At 33.8% G+C, this 24,138-nt stretch overlaps 1 protein-coding gene across 8 annotated transcripts in view; it reads left to right on the top strand.

Moving 5' to 3' along the window:
- The window catches only part of RAPGEF6 (Rap guanine nucleotide exchange factor 6), a 213,992-nt gene that overhangs the window by 49,005 nt on the left and 140,849 nt on the right, over positions 1 to 24,138 (top strand). For 5 of the 8 annotated variants that reach the window (XM_081279813.1, XM_081279812.1, XM_081279817.1 and 2 more), the window contains one exon: positions 3,320 to 3,403. The exons of the other annotated variants lie outside the window; for them this stretch is intronic. In XM_081279813.1, coding sequence (XP_081135939.1) covers positions 3,320 to 3,403 — 84 coding nt within the window. The remainder of the gene's footprint in view (positions 1 to 3,319; positions 3,404 to 24,138) is intronic. 8 annotated transcript variants of the gene reach the window in all.

Below are 24,138 nucleotides of genomic sequence, written 5' to 3'. Positions count from 1 at the left end.
TTGAACTTGGTATACTCCTGTTTCAGCCTTCCCAGTAGCTGGGATTATAGGTGTATACCTGGCTATGATGGTTATGATTGTCTTTTGGTTTTTGTTTTTAATCAGCTATGTTCTGCTGTGGTGTAGAAGTGGAGTAGGTAAAAAGTTGGATTTATTTAGCTCACTAAATACATAAAAGGAAAGTAGGCAGAATCAAGGGAGTTTTTCCAAAGAAGTGATAGTAGTAACTTAACAAGAAAGGTACAAAGGGGAATAGAAAAGAGATATGAGATTGATTATGGAAGTCTGGATGTTAGAATCAACTAGAAGAAATCCAGTGGGATGCTTGAGCCTTCTGATTATGAAAGTCTTATGGTTACTGCTAATGCAAGATTTCTTGTGTTTGGCCATGGAAGTGATTGCCTGAAGTAAAGTAGGATAAGATCTTTAAAGAAGAGATGAAGTGATTCAGAGGCTGTCATTTCGGAAAGACAGAAACAATAATAGAATGCTTACCATATTTCAACACATAATCATCACAGATTTTTATGCCAAATTTTTTGGTTAAAAAATGGTGTATAACATTTACAAGAAGCTTTCTAAAAAATTGTGCTAGTATTAATTAAAAAGTATTTATTAATAAGCTGTCTTTGGTGCAGTATTAGAATGCACTGAATACTTGGTGAACATTCATTAAAATTGAATAGTCCAAATCAACCACACATCATTCTTTGTGACAATTTAGTCTTCTGTGTCCAAAAATTATGGATTAACCTCACTGTTTTCCTTACCTCACAAGCAGTCCCCAGCACCACTCATACGTTAGTACTGCAGTGCTAGGCTTTCCAAAATTAGTGTCAATGGGCCTGTGTCTTGCAGTGCACAAGAAGACAAAAATGCATCTGTATGCCACTGGTGGATACACTGCTGCTTTATTTATCTTTTAAGAGGCATGATGAACAAAATTATACCATGAATAATTGTGGACGAAAAGTTGTAAGCTGGTTTTTGCTTTGAATAAAAATGGGATGTAACGGTTATGCTGTGGGGACAATTATGCAGTGAAATTTGGTATTTAAAAGTCAAGAATTAAAATCTACAAGAAATGAGAGGACCTTGGTGTTCTTAATAGGTTGCATTAGAGAAGGACAGTGAATGGAATGATATGATGATCTATGATTCATCAGGGCGTTGTTAGGAGAGGAAAACAATGGTTTCAAACTGATTAGTAGATAGAAGAGATTGTCCTATCTCTAGGCTAGTGGTAGGAGTACTGTGTAATGGAAAACATTCACCAATTTTAAATGATTGTAAAGGAAGTAGTGTCCTCCGGAAATATTAAGAACACATTGAAAATAAAAAGTATTTTTCATAGACTTAGTGGATGAGTTTTAGGATTATGAAAAGGTTGGGAGAAAGACTAATCAGAAACTAGTCCATTTAGGATTAGGCAGGTTAGATACTTGCAGATGAAGGATAACAAGGGAGACCTAGGTTTTTGTGGTGATTGATATAGTTAAAGACTTCTTAACAATGTTTTTCTTTGAGTGGTTGGTGTTTCTTTATCTTAGGGGTAAGTAAGATCTTGTCTAGAAATTATTGTGGCTGTAAGTTTTATTGTAAAACTTCATGATAACAGGAAGGAGAAATGTTTTTCTTAAAGTATGAGATGCTCTTTTTAAGTGCTTTCATTACTGTTTCTGGTTAATGAGTATGACTTGAACAAAGGTAGTTTGGGGATTTAGCCAATATTATATTAGGATTTATCCAACATAACATTTTAGTATTCACTTCTTTCAGGCGAGTGCTAAATCGGGAAATCTGAAAAATTAGAGCATTTGGTAAACGTAATTGAATTGCATATAAAGCATTAGTTATGCTTCGTGGTTTTATGACTTAGAAAAATATTTAATATCATAAAGCACAATATGGCTTTAATTGGCTTTATTTATTTTGGTACTGGGGATTACACCCAGGGTAGCTTAACCACTGAGATACATCCCCACCTCTTTATTATATTTTGTTTAGAGAAAGGGTCTCACTGAGTTGCTTAGGGTCTCAGCCTTCTGAACCACTGGGATTACAAGCGTGAGCCACCACCCTGGCTTTTAATTGACTTTAAATTAGAATTATTTCAGTCAGATTAATAGAAACTCATTCAGACTGTGAAGCTATATGAAATTTTAAATCATGTATATATATAAATATAATTACTTGTGAATAGCTTTTGTCTTTAAAAGATAGTATTTTGTTTTCCATATGTAGATTTTCAACATCTGATGTCCTTAGTCTTCCCTATTTCTTCCTGGAAGTAACATATTTGTGAGAGAATATTTTCCAATGTAAAATGAAATATATAAAACAGTAGAATGTATCAATTGCTGAATTTCCCCTGGAGGACAGCATTCCTTCCTTTACCTTCCCTCCCCACATTCTTGAGAACTGGTTGCTACACATACTTTTGAACAGGTCTTTCCATCTGAAAGTTACTAATAATAATAATAGTAATTCACCCTTAATCCCAATTCTTCCATGCTGTTTTTTGTCATTTCTTTTGTATGTATTCATATTTTGTTTATGATATGCATATGTTCTTTGGTGCTTTATATACAATTCTATTTTAATGTATCTCTATTTTATAATGATTGTATGATAGCCTGTCATATTAATTGTACCATGATTATAAAACTATTCATAATACCAGTTTAGTTATCTAAACAGTACAAGATGTTTAGATTACTGCTATGATTATGTTCTGTATATTTTTTTCTTTTACTGGATTTTAAAAATCATTTCTATTGCATAGATAATGGGAAAATTAGAAAACAGTGAAATAGAAAAACTAATTTATTTAAAATTATATTGTACAGAAATAATAATTTCTCAGTGGTGAATTCCTCAGGAATAATTGTGAGAATAAAGGATATAACATTTTTATGGCTTGCACTGTATAGTACGCTATTGTTTTGAACAAAGTTTGTGTTGGTAATGATTGTCAGTATCACTAAAAAATGAATAAACATAATTTTTATCACACCCCTTGGTAACATGCTAATTTGTGAGGATTTTTCTGAAAGTGTTTTAAATGTGTTTTCACTTTCATTTTCTATTATTACAGATAAGTGTTCTGTTAAGAATTATCTGCTTTTTTTTCCCCATATAAATGCAGTTTTTACAAGACCCTAGACCATACTCAAAATTTCCCATGTTTCCAAGTATTGTTACATAGTTTTTATAATGATTTTTGCAATATTATCAGGATATATTCCATGTTGTGTATTTCATATTGAATCCATATATAAGTGAGTGTGTGTATTTATTTACTTGTTTATTTAAACAGCTCAGAAACTATTGCCAGATGTTGGTATATCCTGCTTTCTGGATCTGTACTTGTCAAAGACTCCATGGTTTTGCCTCCTTGCAGGTAATTTTACATTAACTTCTTAGCGTATAAGGCAAAGTTAACATTGTAGTTGATTTGTCTCTTGTATTAAACTACTTTATGTAAAGTGTTTATTTTCTCTCAGTGGATGATACATTTTTTTTTTTTTTACATCTATGTCTCTTGTTATCAGAAGTAATCTGACAGGAATTGACTGAAATTTCATACTTCTTGAAGCTTACACTGTGACATTGTATCCACTTCCTGTTTGACCCATAGTTTTGTGTGGGATTTGATCTGATTTAGCTTGGCATTTGGATTTATAACATTATTGATTATTGAGAAACAGTATATTGTAGATAAGAAATTATTTGTGGAATAAAGCAGACTAGATTAAAATCCTAATTTTGTCACTTCATATTATGTGACTGGACAAATATTAGTTTTCTTATCTGTGAAACAAGGATAATAATAATAGTAGAACCTGGATGAGTATTGTCATGAGGCTTTAGCAAGCTCTACTACTCAAAGCTCTCAACAGAAGTCTGTAAGGGTTTACACTCTAGAGCCACATACTCTACCACTTCTTGAGCAAATTGCTTAATCTCTGTACCTCAGTTTGCTCATTTGTAAAATGAGGCAGTAACAGCATCTATTTCATTGGCTAGTGCTAAGAAATAAATGAATTATCTATTTAAATCTCTGACAGCAGTGCCTACCTATTAAAAGAAATTGCTCATCATAATTATTAAATCAAAGAGGAGAAGGATAATTAGATGGTCAGTTACAGTATTCTTAGGGATTTTGGTCTTTTAGCAGTTCTTCAGATTTTTAAGCCTCAAATTATGCTTTGGTGACATAGAAATGTAATTTTTTCAATGACATTTCCCATAATATTGAAAGAGATTTAAGCTTTTAAAATAAGACTTGCAGTTGCAGCTAACTGAATTTAGTGTATAGCTATTAAATTTAATTGTCAGAGTATGGAAAATATCAGTTTAGATGCATTTTGAAAGTCATGTCTTGAGTTCTGAAACTTTATATTGCTGACTTTATTGATATAAAAATCTTTGCTTTTTGACTGGTAGAATAAAATATATGGTTGACTTTTTACAAATAAATTATATATTAGTTCTTTGTTATTTAAATCTTTGGCTGTTATTATTTTCCTCTATATTTATGAAACTGCCATTAATGGATTTGTGTTAAATTAGCCATTAAGACAGAATAAGCCAGGTTGATATTGCTTGCAGTTATGTTTTTGGATATTATTTTTCTTTTGAATATTTTCTCTCTTGCTGTTATAAACGGTAAAAAAAATTTTGTGAAGACTTTGTACCATCATTCAGCTACAATAATTCACTATTAGTTTGTGATTAAGACAGTGATGTTTAACTTTTTAAAGTAATGAATAGGAATGCATAAGGTTTTAAAAGACAAAGTCATGGTATGCATTAATATAGTCATCATGAACTTCATAAGAAACATACAAATTTGTTTAATCTCTATATTAAAGAACAATTCTAGGTCAGGTTTTTTGTATGTACGAAATATTTGTTATATCTAGGATGATTATTAGGATTAATGAGTTAATACAGAGAAACTACCTAGAATCATGTTGGCATATTATAATAAAATAATTTAGAGGTTTTGTTAATATTATTATAGCATAATATCAGTGGGATGTGATCATTATGATACCCACAAAATATGATCACTACCTAGTACTAAGTTTAGGAGTAATAATATTTTAGTTTATAGAAATATAGCCATTTTACTTACAGGGACAGTTTTATTTAAAGAATTCTTAACCCCTGAAGAGATCAGTTACTGTTTTAGTCAGCTTTTTCATTACTGTGACCAAAAGACCTGATAAGGAGGAAAATTTTGAGGTGCATGGTTTCAGAGGTCTCGGTCATTAGACAGTTGACTGTATTACTCAGAACCTAAGGTAAGGCAAAATATCATGGAGAAAAGATGTGGAGAAAGAAAGCAATTCAGGATATGGCACAAGTAAGCAAAGATAGAGTAAGCTCAGCTTATCTATTTGGTTACTATAGTTTCAGGGACAAAATATATACCTCAGCGACCCACCTCCTCTAGCCACATCCTGCCTGCCTACAGTTATTACCCAGTTAATCCATTCAAGTGGGTTAATGCACTGTCCTAACACCTTACATCTAAACCATAATAGCTACTAAGAACGAGAAAGGAGAATATCCCACAGCTGAGGGAGAATTCCCAAGAAAGGGATAAATTGAAAGGGGCACCCCTTCCCATGACTGAAATTCAGATTTGGCTGGTGAATATGCTAGCTGCAAACCAGCAGATGGTGAAGTTCACTGGATTGCCCTGGGCCAGAGTTGGTCCATAGTAATCTCATACAGGCTGGTGAGGAGGGTATTGCTGAACAGTACACGCAAGCAGAACCTCACTACTACAGCTCTGCCTCAAGATATAGAAGGGCTCCAAAGCCGGGGACCAGCACAACAAACCTCCTCCTCTAACACTTAGCACTCCCATCCCTAAATGCACAGCAAAAGCCTTCCTACTGCAGTATCCCTCTGATACCCTCTACTAACCAAGCTTTAACATATCCACCTGACAAAAGTTTATATAATCCACAGCCTTTAACATAAACTAGGGCAATGACGGTAGAGTTGAGAGGAAGTAAATAGCTGTCACAGTTCACTACTTTGAGGGCTGATCTTTTATATGAATGCCTCCAAGCACATTTCAAATTTAATTCAACAACAAATTCCACCTAAAAAGATACAGCTGTCCTTCATAAAAGTGAGGTTGTACTTATACTCTGTCCAAAATGAGGAAATGCACAATCCCAACAAAAATGGCTATCTGTATAAATTATATATTCTATCATAATGTCTCTGAATATTCTGATAACTTTATTAAAGACTATCTAATAAAGTTCATTTTCAACTACTAAGAAATATGGGGAAAAGAAGAAGATAGTTAATATAAAAATAAAGAGATATCACAATTAGCAAAGAGAAAATATGAAAAGTTACGGTAGTCCTTATATCTATTATTGGTCAGATTTTACCATCTCTGGTTTCCTTCTTTCACACCTCATTAAGTGTTTTTGCCCTCAGCTACTCTAGGGTCTTTACCTGATCATGGGAATACAGCTTTTATTTCTAAAGGCTTCTCAATTGTCCTGCCCCTTTTTGGTTACTATAGTTTCACATTAACCTTTTAAAATGAATGTGGAAGCACTACGTAGAGTGTTTTAGTCAGCTTTTTTGCTACTGTGACCAAAAGACCTGCCAAGAATAATTTTAGAGAAGGAAGAGTTCATTTGATGTTCACATTTTCAGAGGTCTCAGTCCATAGACTGCTGGCTTCGTTGCTTTGGGTCCAAGGTGAAAGCAGCTCAAGCACCAGGAAGCAGAATGAGTAACTCCCTTCATGACTGACAAAATATATGCCCCCAGAGATACGCCACTTCCCCAAAATCCACCTCCTCCGGCCACATACTACTTGCCCTCAGTGACCACCCAGTTAATCCACATTAGTGGATTAATGCACTGATTAGGTTAAAGCCCTCATAAAACAATCATTTCGCCTCTAAATTTTTTGTATTGTCTGACACATGAGCTTTTGGGGAATACCTGATATCAAAAACATAACATGGTTTTATAGTAGGTCTTAAAGATGGGGTAGTATTAGTTCTCTTTGTTTTTCAATAGGTATTTTTCTTCTCCGTATAAATTTTAGAATAAAATTTTTATTTATTTGCAAAATATTCATATTCATTTTTATTCAGTTCGTAGATGGCCAACTCCATTGTTCTGTGCCCAACATGAAGCAAAACATGGTAGAAGGAAGCAAAACAAGGTAGAGAAAAGCAGCTCACTGTATGATAATCAGAAAGCAGAGAGAGAGAGAACTCCCACCACCATGAACAAAATATAAACCCCAAAGGCACATCCCCAGTGATCCACTTCCTTCAGCCACACCCCACTGATTAAATTAAGGCTGTTTTTTTCACCTCTAAGTTTTTTTGCATTATCTAACGTATGAGCTTTTCGGGTATTCCTCATATCTAAAACATAACAAGGAGCCCAAGAGAGCATTCCCTCTGGGCCCCAGACAGTGCCCACCCACACCCACCCACCCTCAGTGTGTCATAACACAGTTTTTTCTTGGTAATTGTGATCCATCACTTGAGTTAGTAGAATGACATCTTCCGCCCTTAGTGGTCAGGTAGAAGTCTCTCATTGGAACCTTTATTGTGTCTCCTGGGAGAAGCATGAAGACTCTAAACCAGCAGAGCTTAAAAGGTGTTATAAGTGAAAGCAAAATTCTGTGCCACTCCTATTTCCAAGACTTGAATATGAGCCCTTATGTATTTACTCTTGGAGAAGACAAAAAATACGGTTGCTTGAAAAGTCAGTTCCTTTATTGTCCCAAGTAGCAAGACAGGAGTTACAATTTTTTTTTTTTTTTTTTTTTTTTTTTTTTTTTTTGTAGGGCCTGGGGTTGTGGCTCAGCAGTAGAGTGCTTGCCTCAAACATGTGAGAACCTAGGTTCGATCCTCAGCACCACATAAAAATAAATAAAGATATTGTGTCCCACTACAACTAAAAAAAAAAAAATTAAATGTTTTTTGTAAACCCATGCTTAGATGATGCAGAAGTGTTTCAGACAAATTCATTTCCAGAATAAATTTGTTCCATTGAGAAGAACTACCTGCTTCTTCCATCATAGAAGAGGCCCAGTGTAAATAACCTGCTTTTAGTGGCCAATTAGTCCTCTTAAGAAATAGTTCCATGTTAGAGACTCAGTTATTAGTCTTTTGGCAAATTAGGCACCCAGATATAGCATTAGCATTTGAGTCCTCTTGACTCTCCTCCATTTCTGCCACCCTGGTTGCTTTGTCCATATTGCTATTGAACAAGCACTAGAGTAGCCAGGAGAATAGTTAGGTTAGTTGATGTGTGTAGAGCATGCCATTTTTCCTTCTTATTAACAAATTTCTCAATAGTGAATGTCCTTTGGGAGTAAACATGGGATATAACTATTTGTAAGCTGTACGCCTGTTCTGAAAGAGATCCAACCACATTCCCTTCCCAGACTTAAAAAAAAAAAAAAAAGTCTTTCAATCTTATTCTTCCAAGACTCTAACCATTCATTTGAATATTACTGACTGCCCATGAATCTGTTTAGCTCAGAAAATTTTTCATCTTTCAGGCTAGACAAAACGAACAACCAAAAGTACTATTCTATTCCCTGGGAGGATTGCTCTTCACCAAAAGTACTTATTCTATTCCCTGGGAGGATTGCTCTTCACCAAATGATTTTTAGAGATCACCCCTAAGAGTGTCCTTTGTTCTTTCTCTTTTTTTTTTTTTTTTTTTTGGTACCAGAGATTGAACTCAGAGGTGCTTAACCACTGAGCCACATACCCAGCTTTTTAAATATTTTTATTTAGAGATAGGGTCTTGATAAGTTGCTTATAGCCTCACCAACTTGCTAAGGCTGTCTTAGAACTCACAGTCCTCCTGCCTCAGCCTCCCGAGCTGCTGGGATTACAGACATGTGCCACCGCACTCAGTGAGAATGTTCATTTTGAGTGGTCCCAGAATGTTATGCAGACCAGTCTATAAAACAGGTTTAGGTTTTTTTCTTCCTCAGTCAGCTGATCATAAAGAACTTCCATGGTGATAAACATGGATTGGGGGGGAGTAAGTAAGGTAACAGGAGTTGGTGTTGAAGAAATCTGAACTTCCTGAATGTATATCTTGCTCTGGACCTATGTGAACTAGGTCTCTTACATTACTCAGTAATAGGTTGGTTTGGATCCAGCCCTTATGGCTAGGCACTCAGTTCATGATGGTAAATTCAGGCTATATAGTTACCTGATATCTTGTGGTTAAGCATTCAGCCTCTACCAAAGACCAATAGCAAACCAGAAGCTGTTTCTTGAAAGTTGAATAGTTAGGGCATAGATATCTCAGAAATCCTAAAGGTATACATCATCATTCTCTTATTACTGTTTGCAAGATTTAGTGGAGAGGACCTTATTTACCATGGACACTCTAGATAATAGTCACACTAGATATGCTGAATTGTGTGCTTGATGGTACATTGGCTCTTGCTGACAGTTTTAGCATAACTCTGAAGATTGATAAGAGTAGGACACTCACATGTGGTATATTTTAACTCCACAATCAGAAGAAATCAACTAAACACTGTTTCTTTTTTTATGACTGTGATATTTCCATTGCACAACTTAAGGAGGGATATCTTGTCATGTCTCAAATCATGAAACCACCAGAAACTTTGCTGAGGAGGGGGGCCTTTAAATTTTTAGGATTTTGTCTTCTAATGCTTCCCTTATTTTATAATGAAATTTTATATTTTATTTTAACTGGTAAAACATGTTTATAATTTATTATAAACAAAGAAACAGGGTCAGATTTTTAAATTTTCTTTTGGCCTGACTAAAGTTCAAACCCTGGACCTTGTTACATACCCTAGGCAAGGCTTCTACCATTGAACTTCAGTCACAGTCCTTTGTGTCTGAAATTTAAATTTCTTATTTTGAAATAAATTTAGTACTTTTCTATAAGTAAATTCACTTTTTAGTTATTACAGCAAAATCTGACTTTAGCTCAATAAAGACTTTGTTGCATTTGATTTTTAAATAAAATTTAACTATTTATGCAACAAATAATCATTGAGTGTTGTCTATCCCTGCTTGAATACCATGCTGTTGTGATTATTGTGGGCTTTATAATGTATTGCAGGAGCAAGAGAACTCTTAACGAAGTACAGTACTTGAGTATGAGATGTGAATTGACAATAGAACAATTAACCCAAAAAAGGCATAGAAATTTATGTGCACACGCACATCACAGAATGGGGAACACTTACTACCCAATGAAATTTAGAAGCTTATATACCCTTTTTCATAGATTAGAGGGAAGTGAGCCACTATAGGCAATTTTAAAGGCAGAACAAATGATTTTTAGAAAAAGTGAATGGGCCTGAAGAACAGACAGTGAGCCAGGAGCGGTGGTACCTGCCTGTAATCTCAGTGGTTCAGGTGGCTGTGAGACAGGAGGGATCACGATTTCAAAGCCAGCCTCAGCAAAAGTGAGGTGCAACTCAGTGAGACCCTGTCTCTAAAGTACAAACAGGGATGAGGATGTGGCTCAGTGGTCAAGTGCCCCTGAGTTTAATCCCCGATACCCTACCCGCCCCTCCCCGCAAAAAAAAAAAAAAAAAAAAAAACACAGTGGCCTGGGACATTGTTGGTCTAGGCTCTGGTTGTGATATTTGACTCTGATTCTCTTTTTTCCATAATACATGTTTAATTCTCTTACATTGATGAAATAACAAGAAGACAGTTGTGTCCCCTTCTGGTCTACAATGGCTGTAAGTAGATGAGGAAACTTCAGAGAAAAGCCCTTTTCTGTTTTTGTTGCTACGCAGATGCTCTCAGTTTAAGTACAGATTGGTATGTTTTCTGGTGTGCCTTTCTGAGCTCCAGCATATCTTACTGGTTAATAGAGTCATTGTATATAAAGGCAGAATAAATGATTTTTAGAGAAAGTGAATGGCCCTGAAGAATAGACAGTGAGCCAAACTGTCCCACAGTGTTTGTATCATTGTAGAGTCCCACCAGCAATGTGGAGTTGGAGATTCTGTTTCTACATATTGTCAGCACTACATGATGGTGTCAATCTTTTAGTTTAGCTATTATCATTGTGAAATGGTTTTAATTTTTATTTTCCTGATTAATAATGATTTTGAACATTTTTTTCTTGTGCTAATTGGCCATTGCTTTCTCACTTTAGTGAAATATCTTGTTAAATTTCTGGGGTAGAAGCCTGTTTTAAACTCCTGTTGTTTGGCTTTTATTTTTATTCTCTAATATTGTAATACATTCAGGATACAAGCTATTTGTCAAACATTTTCTTTCATTAATTTGGCTTGTATTTTTACTTATGTCTTTTTGAAATGAATTTATTTAGGTATAATTGAGATACACCGAACTACATGTATTCATAGTGTATAGTTTGATAAGTTAGGGTATATGTAAATACTTGTGAAACCACCAAGATTAAAAAGATAATGAATTTATTACTTGAAAAGGTTTCCTCATGCGCCTTTGTAAACCTTCCCTACTATTATTCTTCCCTTGGTTCCCAGGCAATTACTGATTCCCGTCTCCCTTTTTTGCAGGGGTGAGGTGGTCAATGTAGATTAGTTTATACTTTCTTGAAAATATTTTATGTAAAGGGAAGCATATACTGTGAGTGGTATTCTAATCTGGTTTCTTGCATTCAGTAAAATTTTTTTTGACATTTTATCAGTGTTATGTGTAATGACATCTCATTTTTATTTCAAGTGTTCTTACATTGACTATACCACTGTTTGTTTTAGTATTCAATCACTGGTGGACATTTGGATTCTTTTTTAGGTTTGGGTTTGGGGTTTGTTGTTGTTTGGCAACAGGAATTGAACCCAGGTGTTCTTAACCACTGAGTCACGTCTCCAGCCCTTTTCATTTATTTTGAGACATGGTCTCACTAAGTTGTTTAGAGCCTCAGCCTCCCAAACCACTGGGATTGCAGGCATTTTCCTATTTTTTACTGATAGAGAAAGTTGGTATAAATTTTTGTCTCTAATTCATTAAATATCCAAAGAACTTTCACTGTTCTTTAGTAATTGTGTGGGCCCATAACTTTCATTTAATTTTAATAAATACCTAAGAATGGCTACTTTCTATGGTAAGTACATGTTTGTTTTTTTTTTAATGAGAGAGGAGAGAGAGTGAAAGAGAATTTTTAATATTTATTTTTTAGTTCTCGGCGGACACAACATCTTTGTTGGTATGTGGTGCTGAGGATCGAACCCGGGCCGCACGCATGCCAGGCGAGCGCGCTACCACTTGAGCCACATCCCCAGCCCATACATGTTTAATCTTTAAGAAAAATATTATACTCTTCTAAAGTTGTACTGTTTTACACCGTCATCAACATTGTAGGGATTTTTACACATCACATCACCAAGAGTTGGGACAATGTCAATCTTTCTTTGGTACCAGTCATTAAACCCCTTAACCACTGATCCACATCCCCCACAGTTTTTATATTTTATTTAGAGACAAGGTCTCATCAAGTTGCTTGGCCTTAGGGCCTTACTCAGTTACTGAAGCTGGCTTTGAACTTGCAGTCCTCCTATCTCGGCCTCTGGGATTACAGGCGTGCACCACCATTACCAGCTATCCAGTTGTAATTTTCATAATGGTGAACAACTTCATATGCTTGTCTCTTGTGTATCTTTTATGAAGGGTCTCTACCTTCTGGCCATTTGTCAAGGAGCAGGGTAGGGTTGTTTAATTTCCTATTTTTGTGTTTCAAAGAGTTTTGTGTGTATGCTCTATATAAGTCCTTTAAAAAGTATGTGATATACATATATTTTCTCCTTGGCTATGGATTTTGTTTTTCATCTGTTAACTGTTTCAGAGATTAGAAGTACTTAATTTAAAAAATTTGTTTTAATTAGTTATACATGACAGTAGAATGCATTTATGTATTTTGTTATACATAGATGGGATATAATTTCTCATTTTTCTGAGTGTACATATTGAAAAATCATATTGGTCATGCAATCACATATATACATAAAATAATGTCTGCTTTATTCTACTATCCTTTCTATCCCCACCCCCACCCCTCCCATCCCTGCACTTCCTTCTATCTAATCTAGCACTATTCTTCTCTAATGTTCCCCATCTTATTGTGAATTAGCGTCTGCATATTAGAGAAAACTTACAACCTTTGGTTTTTTGGAATTGGTTTATTTTGCTTAACATGATATTCTCCAGCTCCATCCATTTACTGGCAAATGCCATAATTTCATTCTTCTTTAAAGCTGAGCCATATTCCATTGAAAAAAAAATACACACACCACATTTTAATCTATTGAAGGACACCTACATTGGTTCCATAGTTTAGCTACTATCAACAATTGAGCCACTATAAACATTGATATGGCTATGTCACTATAGTATGCTGATTTTAAGTCCTTTGGTTATAAACCAAGGAGTGGGATAGCTAGGTCAAATGGTGGTTCCATTCCAGGTTTTCTGAGGAATTTCCATATTGCTTTCCATAATGGTTGTACCACTTTGCAGTCCCACCAGCAATGTATGAATGTACCTTTTCCCCACATCCTCACCAACATTTATTGTTGCCTGTATAATCTTGATGATTGTCATATATTTGTTGATCAATTGTATTTCTTCTTTTATGAAGTGACTGTTCAGTTCCTTAGCCCATTTATTGATTGGGTTATTCGGGGTTTCTTGGTGTTAAGTTTTTTGAGTTCTTTATATATCCTAGAGATTAATGCTTTATCTGAGGTGCATGTGGTAAAGATTTTCTCCCAATCTGTATCTCCTCACGTTATTGATTGTTTCCTTTGCTGAGAAGAAGCTTTCTAATTTGAATCCATCCCATTTACTGATAGAAGTACTTAATTTTGATGAAGTTCAGTTTATCAAGTGTTTTGATTGTTTCAACAAACTCTTCTTTTTGTGTTGTGTATAAAAAAATTTTTGATTAACCCAAGGTCACAAAGAACATTTTTCTATAGTTTCTTCTGAAAGTTTTAGATTTTACTATGAATTGCTTAGATCTGTTTGAACAATTTTTGTATATGACATGAGGTTTGGATCTAAATTTTATATTTACATGTATGCTATTAATATTGTTCCAGTAACATTTTGTTGATGAAAATATCCTTTTTCCTCTGGACTGCCTTTGAATATTTATTGAATCTTAATTGATATCTGTGGGTCCACTTTCTGATTTCATATTTCATTTCATTGATTTGCTTTCTTGTCGTTTTGTTCTTGCTTTTGACACGGAATCTCACTGTATTGTCTGATCTAGAACTCCAGGGCTCAAATGATCCTTCCATCTCAGCCTTCTGAGTACTGGAACTACAAATGTGCACCACTATGCCTGGCTGTTTTTGTTGTTTTTATCTTTGCACCGTTAACACATTGTCCTATTACTTACTATAGCTTTATAATAAATTACAAAACCAGACCCTCCAACTTTCTCCAGATTGTTTTGGTTATTATAGATTCTTGGCAGTTCCAAATGAATTTTGGCACCAGTTTATTTATTTTTTTTAAATGCAGAGGCTTTGATTGAGAATGCACTGAATCTATAAATTTGTTAAAAGATTCATAGTTGAATCTTTTGAACCATCTACAGGGTTTATTATTTATTTGATCTTCTTTAACTTCCCTCAACAGTGGTTTCAACATAAACTGCTGCATGTGTTGATCTTATATCCAATAAGCTTATTAAAATCACTTATTCTAATTGCTGCTTCATAGAGTCTTCAGGATTTTGTACTTAAGTGATCTTGTCATGTGTAAATAGGCAGTTTTGCCATTTTTCCTAATTGAAAATCTTTTTTTCTTCCTGCTTTGTTTTACCAGGAAGACAATACAGTGCAATATTGAAGAGATATATTGAGAGCAAGTGTTCTTTATTTGTTCTCGGTCAAAAGCAGGAGCTTAAGGGATAGAGAGGTGGAGGTATTCAGTTTTCCACCCAGCGTAATATTAGCTCTACATTTTGCACAGATGTTCTTTATCTAGTTTCCCCTTTTAATCTATACTTTCCTACACCAGCATCAGGCAGCCACTGTCTGCTTTCTAGTGTATAGAACAGTTTACATTTCCTACTAATTTGTATAAATAAATTAATGTGTTGCAGGGTTTTTGCATCTCGTTTTTTTCACTTTACATAATATTTTTATGTTCACCTGTGTTCTAGCACATATCATTTTTAGAATGTCCATTTTTTTGAAATACTGGCAAATTGTATTTTATTCTATGTAGATACCATATTTTGCCTATTGAGAAGATTAAAATTTTGGAATATTTGAAAACTTTGATTGTTTTAATATGGACACTCTCATAAATAACAATTGGCTTGCAAGTCTATTTTGATAGGATATGTTTTTTTTTAATAGATACCCAGAAATGGAATTTCCATGTTATAAGTACATGTTTAACTTTTTAGGAAATGCCTAATTGTTGAAAAAATAACTATCATTTTGTATTTTAACCAGCAACATGGATAGTTTTTATTGCTCCATATGCTCTCCATTGTTATTGACAGTCCTTTTGATTTCTGTTATTGCCAATACAGTGTGTACTTAACAATATCATACTGTTATTTTAATAGCATTTCATTAATGATTGCCGATGTTGAAGATTGCTTCATGCTTCCTTAGCCATTCCTGCATCTTCTTTGGTGTGAAAAGTCTATTTTTTTTTATTTTTTAAATTGTGTTATCTTCTTATTATCTAGTTGTAAAAATTCACGTTTAAATACAAGTTCTTAATCATATACTTGACTTGCCTCTATTTTCTGTCAGTCTGTGGTTTGTTGTTTTAATAGTGCCTTTTAACAATATTGTTGTTAGTACACTATAATTAGTACCTAACATTGGGGTTCATTTTGACATGATCATACTTGCATAGAATTTAATTTGCTCCCAGATTCCAGTGCCTCGTCTCCGTCCCCCCCCCAATTCCTTCTGTTACCCCTTCTTATACTCTAATGATTTCCTTATATTGTTTTTTTTAATGGTATTTTATAGACAAAGGCAAAACTTACTGTGGTACATTTATACATGTACATAGAATAATTTTGTCAAATTAATTCCACATCAGGGGTGTTGAACATTTTTTTCCATGTATTTCTTAGGCCATCTATTTTTATGTGTAAAAATGTCTCTTCTGCCTCCATAGGGGCTTAGTATACAGAATAAAGAACTCAAAATATTTTACACTTAAAAAACAAACCAGACAATAAATGGGTGAAAGAATTAATAGTGCCTTTTAAAGTATAAAAGTTCTGAATTTTGTGTAGTCTGGTTTATTAAAATTGTCTTCTTTTGAGGTTTGAGTTTTGGGCATCCTATCTTAAGAAATCTATCTTTTAAATTTATTTATTTTAATTAGGTATATACAACAGCAGAATGCATTTTGATTCACTGTACACAATTGCAGCATAGCTTTTTATTTCTCTGGTTATACACAATGTAGTGTCACACAATATGTGTAGTCATACATGTACCTAGGGTAATGATGTCCCGTCTCATTTCACCATCTTTCCTACCCCCATGCCCCTTCCTCCCACTCCTTTACCCAATCAAAAGTTCCTCCATTTCCCCCATTCCCTACCCCCCATCCCCCATGGATCATCACTGCCTTATCAGAGAGAACATCCAACCTTTGTTTTGGGGGATTGGCTTACTTTGCTTAGCATGATATTCTCCAACTCCATCCATTTACCTTCAGATGCCATAATTTTATTCTCTTTTAATGATGAATAATATTTCATTGTGTATATATACCACAGTTTCTTTATCCACTCATCTATTGAAGAGTTTCTAGCTTGGTTTTATAGTTTAGATGAATTGAGCTATTGTAAACATTGATGTGGATGTGTTGCTATAGTATGATGATTTTAATCAGACTCACAATTATTTTATGACTTTCTCTAAATTTTCTTTTAATTTACTTTTATATTTTGGCTAATGATTCATTGTGACTTAATTTTTGGTTTTGTTATGAATTTTTTGTTTTTCACATCATTGTTTTTACAGTTCACCCAGCACCATTTATTGAAATGGCTATATTTTCTCCACTGAATTGGCTTGGTAACTTCATTGAAAATCAGTTCGTTATATTTGAGGGTTTGTGTTTGTTTGTTTGTTTGTTTGCTTTAATTAGTCTTATTTCATTGCACTTTTTTTTTAGTTGTAGATGGACACAATATCTTTATTTATTTGTTTGTTTGTTTTTATGTGGTGCTGAGGATCGAATCCAGTGCCTCACACATGCAGAGGATTGTGCTACCAATGAGCCACAGCCCCAGCCCTCATTGAACTATTTTTGTATGTTCCTACTAGTGTCAGCTCTCTTCCTTATTTTGGCTTTATTATAGGTTTTCAAATATTAGTATGTCTTAAAACTTTGCTTATTCTTATAATGGTTTTGGTCATTTTAGATTCTTTATATTCCCACATAAATGTAAAGATTTGCTTGTCAATTTTTACAGTAAATCAGTTGGTATTGATAAGAAATTATTTGAAATCTACAGGTTTGGGGAGAATTGCAGTCTTAACAATAGTGTGTCTTCCAACCTATTCGCAAAGATTACTTCTACATATATTTAGGTGTTTTATTTTACCATAGCAATGTGTTGTATTTTTCAGTGTATATATCTTATATTTTTGATGAATTATTTTCAGATATTTTATTCTCAATGAAAGTATGGAATTATTTTCTTAATTATTTTTTCATTTATTTATTGCTAGTATATAGAAATGATTCATTTTTTATATTGACTTGATATTCTGTGGCCTTATTATGATATTTGTTAAACCTAAACATTTGTTTGAGGATTTCTTAGAATTTAGAGCATAGTCTCCTATGATAAAGACAGTTTTAGTTCTTTGTTTTCGGTCTCTGTGTCTTTTTTTTTTTTTTTTTTTTTTTTCATTATTTTTTGACATTGCACTGGTTAGGCTCTTCAGTATGGTTTTGGATGAAAGTAATATACAGCTTTGCCTAGTGTATACTGCCATCCTATATTACCCAATAAGAAAAAAATTACATTAAATCAAAAAAGGGAGCTGGGAATCTTGTTTAGCATGCACAAGGTCCTAGATTCAATCCCAAACATTCTAGAAACAGGAACCAATGGATTTAAATGATACACTGAACAAAAATGCATCTTTAATATAACTGATGGTAGTAAAGGAAGAACAGAAGAAACCAAAAGGGTGGAGTGCTTAAAAAGCAGTTAGAAAATGGCACGCATAATTCAGAGATGTCAGTAATTTTATTAGTCTCAATATTCCAACCAAATCCATGTTCGAGGTATATGTACTTTAGCTTCTAACATAAATAAAGTGAAAGTAAGAGAATGGAAGAAGGTATGCACCAGACTAATGATATTCATAGAGATCTTGAATGACAGTGTCAGTACTAGTCAAAATAGACTTTAAAATAGGAAATATTTTAAGAGGCTAACAATTTTATAGTGTTAAAATGATCAATATATTAGGAGCAAATACCACTTGTATGTTTTATAATAAATAGAGCCCCACATATTAAAGTGGAAAATGGCAAAATTAAAATTCTGTTCAAGTTTAACTATTATAACTGGAGGTTACTCCTCGTAATAGAATACTAGACTGAAAATAAGTAAAGGGCAACTTGAAGGGTATTGTCAGCCACTTTGATCTAGAACATATAAGGTGTTTTTCAAGACTCACGGGTCATTCCTCATGGTAAGGCATATTCTGGGATTTAACACAAATCTTAATAAATTTAAAAGAATAATAAAATAATTTTTTACAATTGACCACAGTGTAATTTTAGTTATAAATCAATACCAGATTTGAAATAGCATATTTGTAAATTACTCAGAGATCAAGGAAGACTTCACAATAGAAGTTAATAAATAGTGTGAAGTGAATGAAAATGAACATACATCAAAAATCATGGGATGTATCTAAAAGAGTACTTTGAGGAGAAACAGTACAGTCATCTCAATTCAGTCATCTTATGTTTCCATCTAAAAATGAAAAGAAAAAGGAAACTCAAAATCAGGCAGAACAAAGATACCATTGAAAAAATCAGTGAAAGGAAACCAGAAAAATAATAGTGAAAAAAATCTGTGAAATAAAAAGTTAATTCTTTGAAAAGGTCAACTAAACTGATAAATCTTGAGTTAGACTGACCATGAAATAAAAGGAAGCCAAAATTATGAAAATCAGCTATGAAAGAGATGTTCCTATCCTACAGAAATTAGAAGGAAATTTTATGAATTTTATATCAACAGTTTGGGCAAGTGTGTGTGTGTGTGTGTGTGTGTGTGTGTGTGTGTGTGTGTTTTGCTGGGGATTGAACCCAGGGCCTTATGCATGCAAGGCAAGCACTCTACCAACTGAGATATATCCCCAGCCCCTGGGCAAATCTTGCAAAGACATACATTACCAAAATAGTCTCAAAAAGAAATAATAACTTAGAATACAAAGAGAATCCTGAGTCCAGACGACTTGATTTCTGAATGTTTTGAAACTTAAGGAAGCATTCTTACATACCCTATACAAACCCTCTTGGAAAATAGGGAAGGAGAATGCTTTCAGCTCATTTCTATGAGACTTGTAGTATTGCTACCAATGCCAGACAAAGAAATGGAAAGGAAAATTCCAGATCGTATCCTCAAAAAAAAAAAAAAAAAAAAAACCATACAGAGTTTGCAAACAAAATAATAGCAATCTGAATCCAGGAATATGCTATAGTGTATTCTTTAACCATGTTGAGATCATCCCAGGAATACAAGATTGGTTGTTGATCTGTAAATCAATTAGTACAATATGTGGTATTAGTAAATACAAAAACACTGAGTCATTTAAAGAAACAAAAGAGTTGACAAAATCCAAAAACATTCAAGATAAAATTCTAGACATAGAAATAAGGTATATCCAAAAATGTATCACATGGAAAATTTTTATAGTTTTAATCTTTTTATGTATACTTGTTTCTAATCATTTTTTGCTTATGTTGTTAATTAAGACAACCCCCCTTTTTTCCTTCCATTATTGATACCTGGTTATTCTAGCATCATTTATAGAAAAGATTGTCTTTATTTTATTTCCTTGCCACTTTTGTCTCCCCTCCCCCCCAAAAAAAATCATACGTGTATTTCTCCCTTTTTTCTCCTTATCATTGATTTACTTGTTGAACCAATAACACATCATCTTTTTTTTTAAGAGAGAGAATTTTTTTAATATTCATTTTTTTAGTTTTCAGTGGACACAACATCTTTATTTTATTTTTATGTGGTGCTGAGGATCGAACCCAGCGCCCCGTACATGCCAGGCAAGTGTGTTACCGCTTGAGCCACATCCTCTGCCCCCCCACATCATCTTGATTACTGTTTATTTTTTACTTTTGGTACTAAAAATTGAACCCCTGAGCTACATGCCCAAGCCTTTTATTTTTTGAGACAGGAATCTTAATAAATTGCTGAGGCTGGCCTCGAATTTACAGTCTTTCTATTGCAGTCTCAAGAGTTACTGGGATTTTAGGTGTGTACCACCATCTCTGCTTTATCTTATTTTGAAATTTGATAAATAGTATTCTGATTTTTTAGTTTCCAAATCATTTTAGCTCTTTTAGATTCTTTATATTTCCATGTAGGTTTTAGATCATTACACCAATCTTTCTGGGATTTGTTATTATCATTGCCTTGAATCTGTAGATCAATTTATAGAGAAGTGCCATGTAAATAATAGCAAGTTTTTCAATCCAGAAGCAACTTACATTTATTTTTACTTTGGATTTTCTTTAATTTCTCTGGGCAATGTTTTATATGGTTTTTTTTCTAATTAGTTATACAAGACAATAGAATGTATTTTAACACATCATACATAAATGGAGTATTACTTCTCATTCTTTTTGTTATATATGATGTAGAATCACACCAGTCATGTAGCCATGTATACACACAGGGAAATAATGTCTAACTCATCCCACTATCCCTCCTACTCCTATAGCCCCTCCCCTCCCTTCATTCCCCTCTACCTAATCCAAAGTATCTCTATTCTTCCCTAGCCCCTATCCTTTCTTAAGAATTAGTATCCACGTATCAGAGAAAACATTTGGCCTTTGGTTTATATCCTTTAGCATGATAGTCTCCAGTTTCATCCATTTACCGGCAATTGTCATCATTTCATTCTTCTTCAAGGCTGAGTGATATTCCATTGTGTATGTATATCACATTTTCTTTATCCATTTATCTCTTGAAGGGCACCTAGGTGAGCTGCTATAAACATTGATGTGGCCAAACACTATAGTATGCTGATTTTAAGTACTTTGGCTATAAACCAGGGAGTGGGATAACTAGGTCAAATGATGGTTCCATTCCAAGTTTTCTTAGGAATCTCCATACTGCTTTCCATAATAGTTGCACCAATTTGCAGCCCTACCAACAATGTATGAGTGTACCTTTTCCCCACAGCCTCGCCAACATTTATTGTTGATTGAATTCTTGATAATTGCCATTCTCACTGAAGTAAAGTGAAATCTTAGTTTTGATTTACATTTCTCTAATTGCTAAAGGTGTTGAATTTTTTTTTCATCCATTTGTTGATTGATTGTATTTCATCCTCTGAAAAGTATTTGTTCAGTTCCTTAGCCCATTTATCGATTGGATTTTTTTGGTGTTAAGTACATCTTAGAGATTAGTGCTCTGTCTAAGGTAGGTGTGGTAAAGATTTTCTCCTATTCTGTAGGCTCTCTCTTCTCTTCTAGTTATAGTTTTATTTTCTGAGAAGTGTTTTAATTTGAGTCCATTCCATTTATTGATTCTTGATTTTACTTCTTACGCTTTAAGAGTCAAGTTAAGGAAGTCCCATCCAGGGCTGACATGATGAAGATTTGTGCATACTTATTCTTATTTTAGGCACAGGGTCTCTGGTCTAATTCCTAGGTCCTTGACCCACTTTGAGTTGGGTTTTCTGCAGGGTGAAAGGTAAGGGTTTAATTTCATTTTGCTTCATATGGATTTCCAGTTTTCTCAGCACCATTTGTTGTAGAGACTCTTTTCTCCAGTGAATATTTTTGGCACCTTTGTCTAGTATGAGATAACTGTATTTATGTGGATTTGTCTCTGTGACTTCTGTATCATTAGTCTACATGTCTGTTTTGGTGCCAATACCATGCTGTTTTTGTTACTATTGCTCTATAGTATAATTTAAGATCTGTTATTGTGTAGCCTTCTGCTTCACTCTTCTTGCCAATGATCGCTTTGGCTATTCTGGGTCTCCTATTTTTCCAAATTAATTTTATGATTGCTTGTCTAGTTCTATGAGGAATGTCATTTGGATTTTAATAGGAATTGTATAAAATCTATATAATTCTTTTGGTAGTATGGCCATTTTGACAGTATTAATATTTTGACAACATTAATTCTGCCTATCTAGGAGCATCTTTTCATCTCCTGGGGCCTTCTTTAATTTCTTTCTTTGGTGTTCTGTAGTTTACATTTTAGAGGTCTTTCATCTCTTTTGTTAGATTGATTCCCAAGTATTTATTTTATTGAGACTACTGTGAGTGGAGTAGTTTTCCTAATTTCTCTTTTAGTAGATTCATCACTGATAATATAGGAAAACATTTGATTTATGGGTGTTGATTTTATATCCTGCTACTTTTTTCTGGTGGAATGTTTTGGATCTTCTAAATATATAGTCATATCATTATGGTACTACTACCAAATGGTGGTAGTTTGTATCCCTTTATTCTTTCTTCTACTTGCTATGGCTAGTGTTTCAACGATGATGTTGAATAGAAGTAGTGAAAGAGGGCATCCTTGACTTGTTTCACTTTTTAAAGGGAATGCTTCCAATTTTTCTTTCTTTAGAATGATGTTGGCTTTAGATTTAGCATATATAGCTTTGATAAATGTTGAAGTATATTCCTACTATTCCTAGTTTTTCTAATGTTTTGAACATGAAGGAGTGATGTATTTTGAAAATACTTTTTCTGCATCTATTGAGTTGATCATATAATTCTTGTCTTTAAGTCTATTGATGTGATGAATTATGTTTATTGATTTCCATATGTTGAACCAATGTTGCATCTCTGAGATGAAAACCACTTGACTGTGGTGCATTATATTTTTAATATGTTTTTATATGCAATTTGCCCAAAAAATTTAATATTTTTTAGTTGTAGTTGGAAAAATACCTTTATTTTATATATTTATTTTTTTGTAGTGCTAAGGATCGAACTCAGCACCTCACACTTGGCGAGCGCTCTACCACTGAGCCACAACCCCACCTCAATTTTCCAGAATTTTATTGAGAATTTTTTGGGGCTGGGGATGTGGCTCAAGCGGTAGCGCGCTCGCCTGGCATGCGTGTGGCCCGGGTTCGATCCTCAGCACCACATACCAACAAAGATGTTGTGTCCGCCGAAAACTACAAAAAATAAATATTAAAATTCTTTCTCTTCCCTCTCTCTCTCTTAAAAAAAAAAAAAAGAATTTTTGCAACTCTGAAGTTTTTTTCCTTTGTGTGTCTTCCTTTATATTTTAGTTTATTGTTTTGTGGAGACTGTGTATGTATTTTGATAATTCATCTTTTAGGTATTGTCTAGTGGAATTTAAGAGATTATTATTTGTTTGTTGATAATTTACAATAAAATAATTGTTTTGGGGACATTGAGTTCTATCCTTCCTTGCTAAATTCTCTTATTTCTGGTACCTTGTGAAACTCTGATTTTATATGCAGTCATACTGTCTGAAGGTTTTATTCTGCCTCTCATGTGTAAACTATAGTACTGAAGCTCAAGTAGTGAGTAAGGGAGAGTTTTTCTTTTTATCTGTATACCATTTGATAAATTCAGTAAGAATGATAGAAAAATATAAAGCTATTTCGGTGGCCTAACACTTTCTGTGTAGGCACTAATCAAAAATGAATGCGAAAACTGTTGAAAAATTAAGAGGAAATTCTATAATGGGTAGATCAAGTTGACACTGACTGAAGCTGCTCACCAATTTTAACACTGCTAAAATAATAAGATAGGCAGACCTTATATGTCTGCACATGTGATGTGTAGAAATATTCTAGTAAATCATTTTATATCTTCTGTTTCTCATATCTATCTCTACTTTCTTGAATATATTGAGCAT

Source organism: Spermophilus citellus, assembly GCF_964194105.1.
Source record: "Spermophilus citellus genome assembly, chromosome: 1".
Lineage (NCBI taxonomy): Eukaryota > Metazoa > Chordata > Mammalia > Rodentia > Sciuridae > Spermophilus > Spermophilus citellus.
This window is presented reverse-complemented; position numbering and strand designations above follow the sequence as displayed.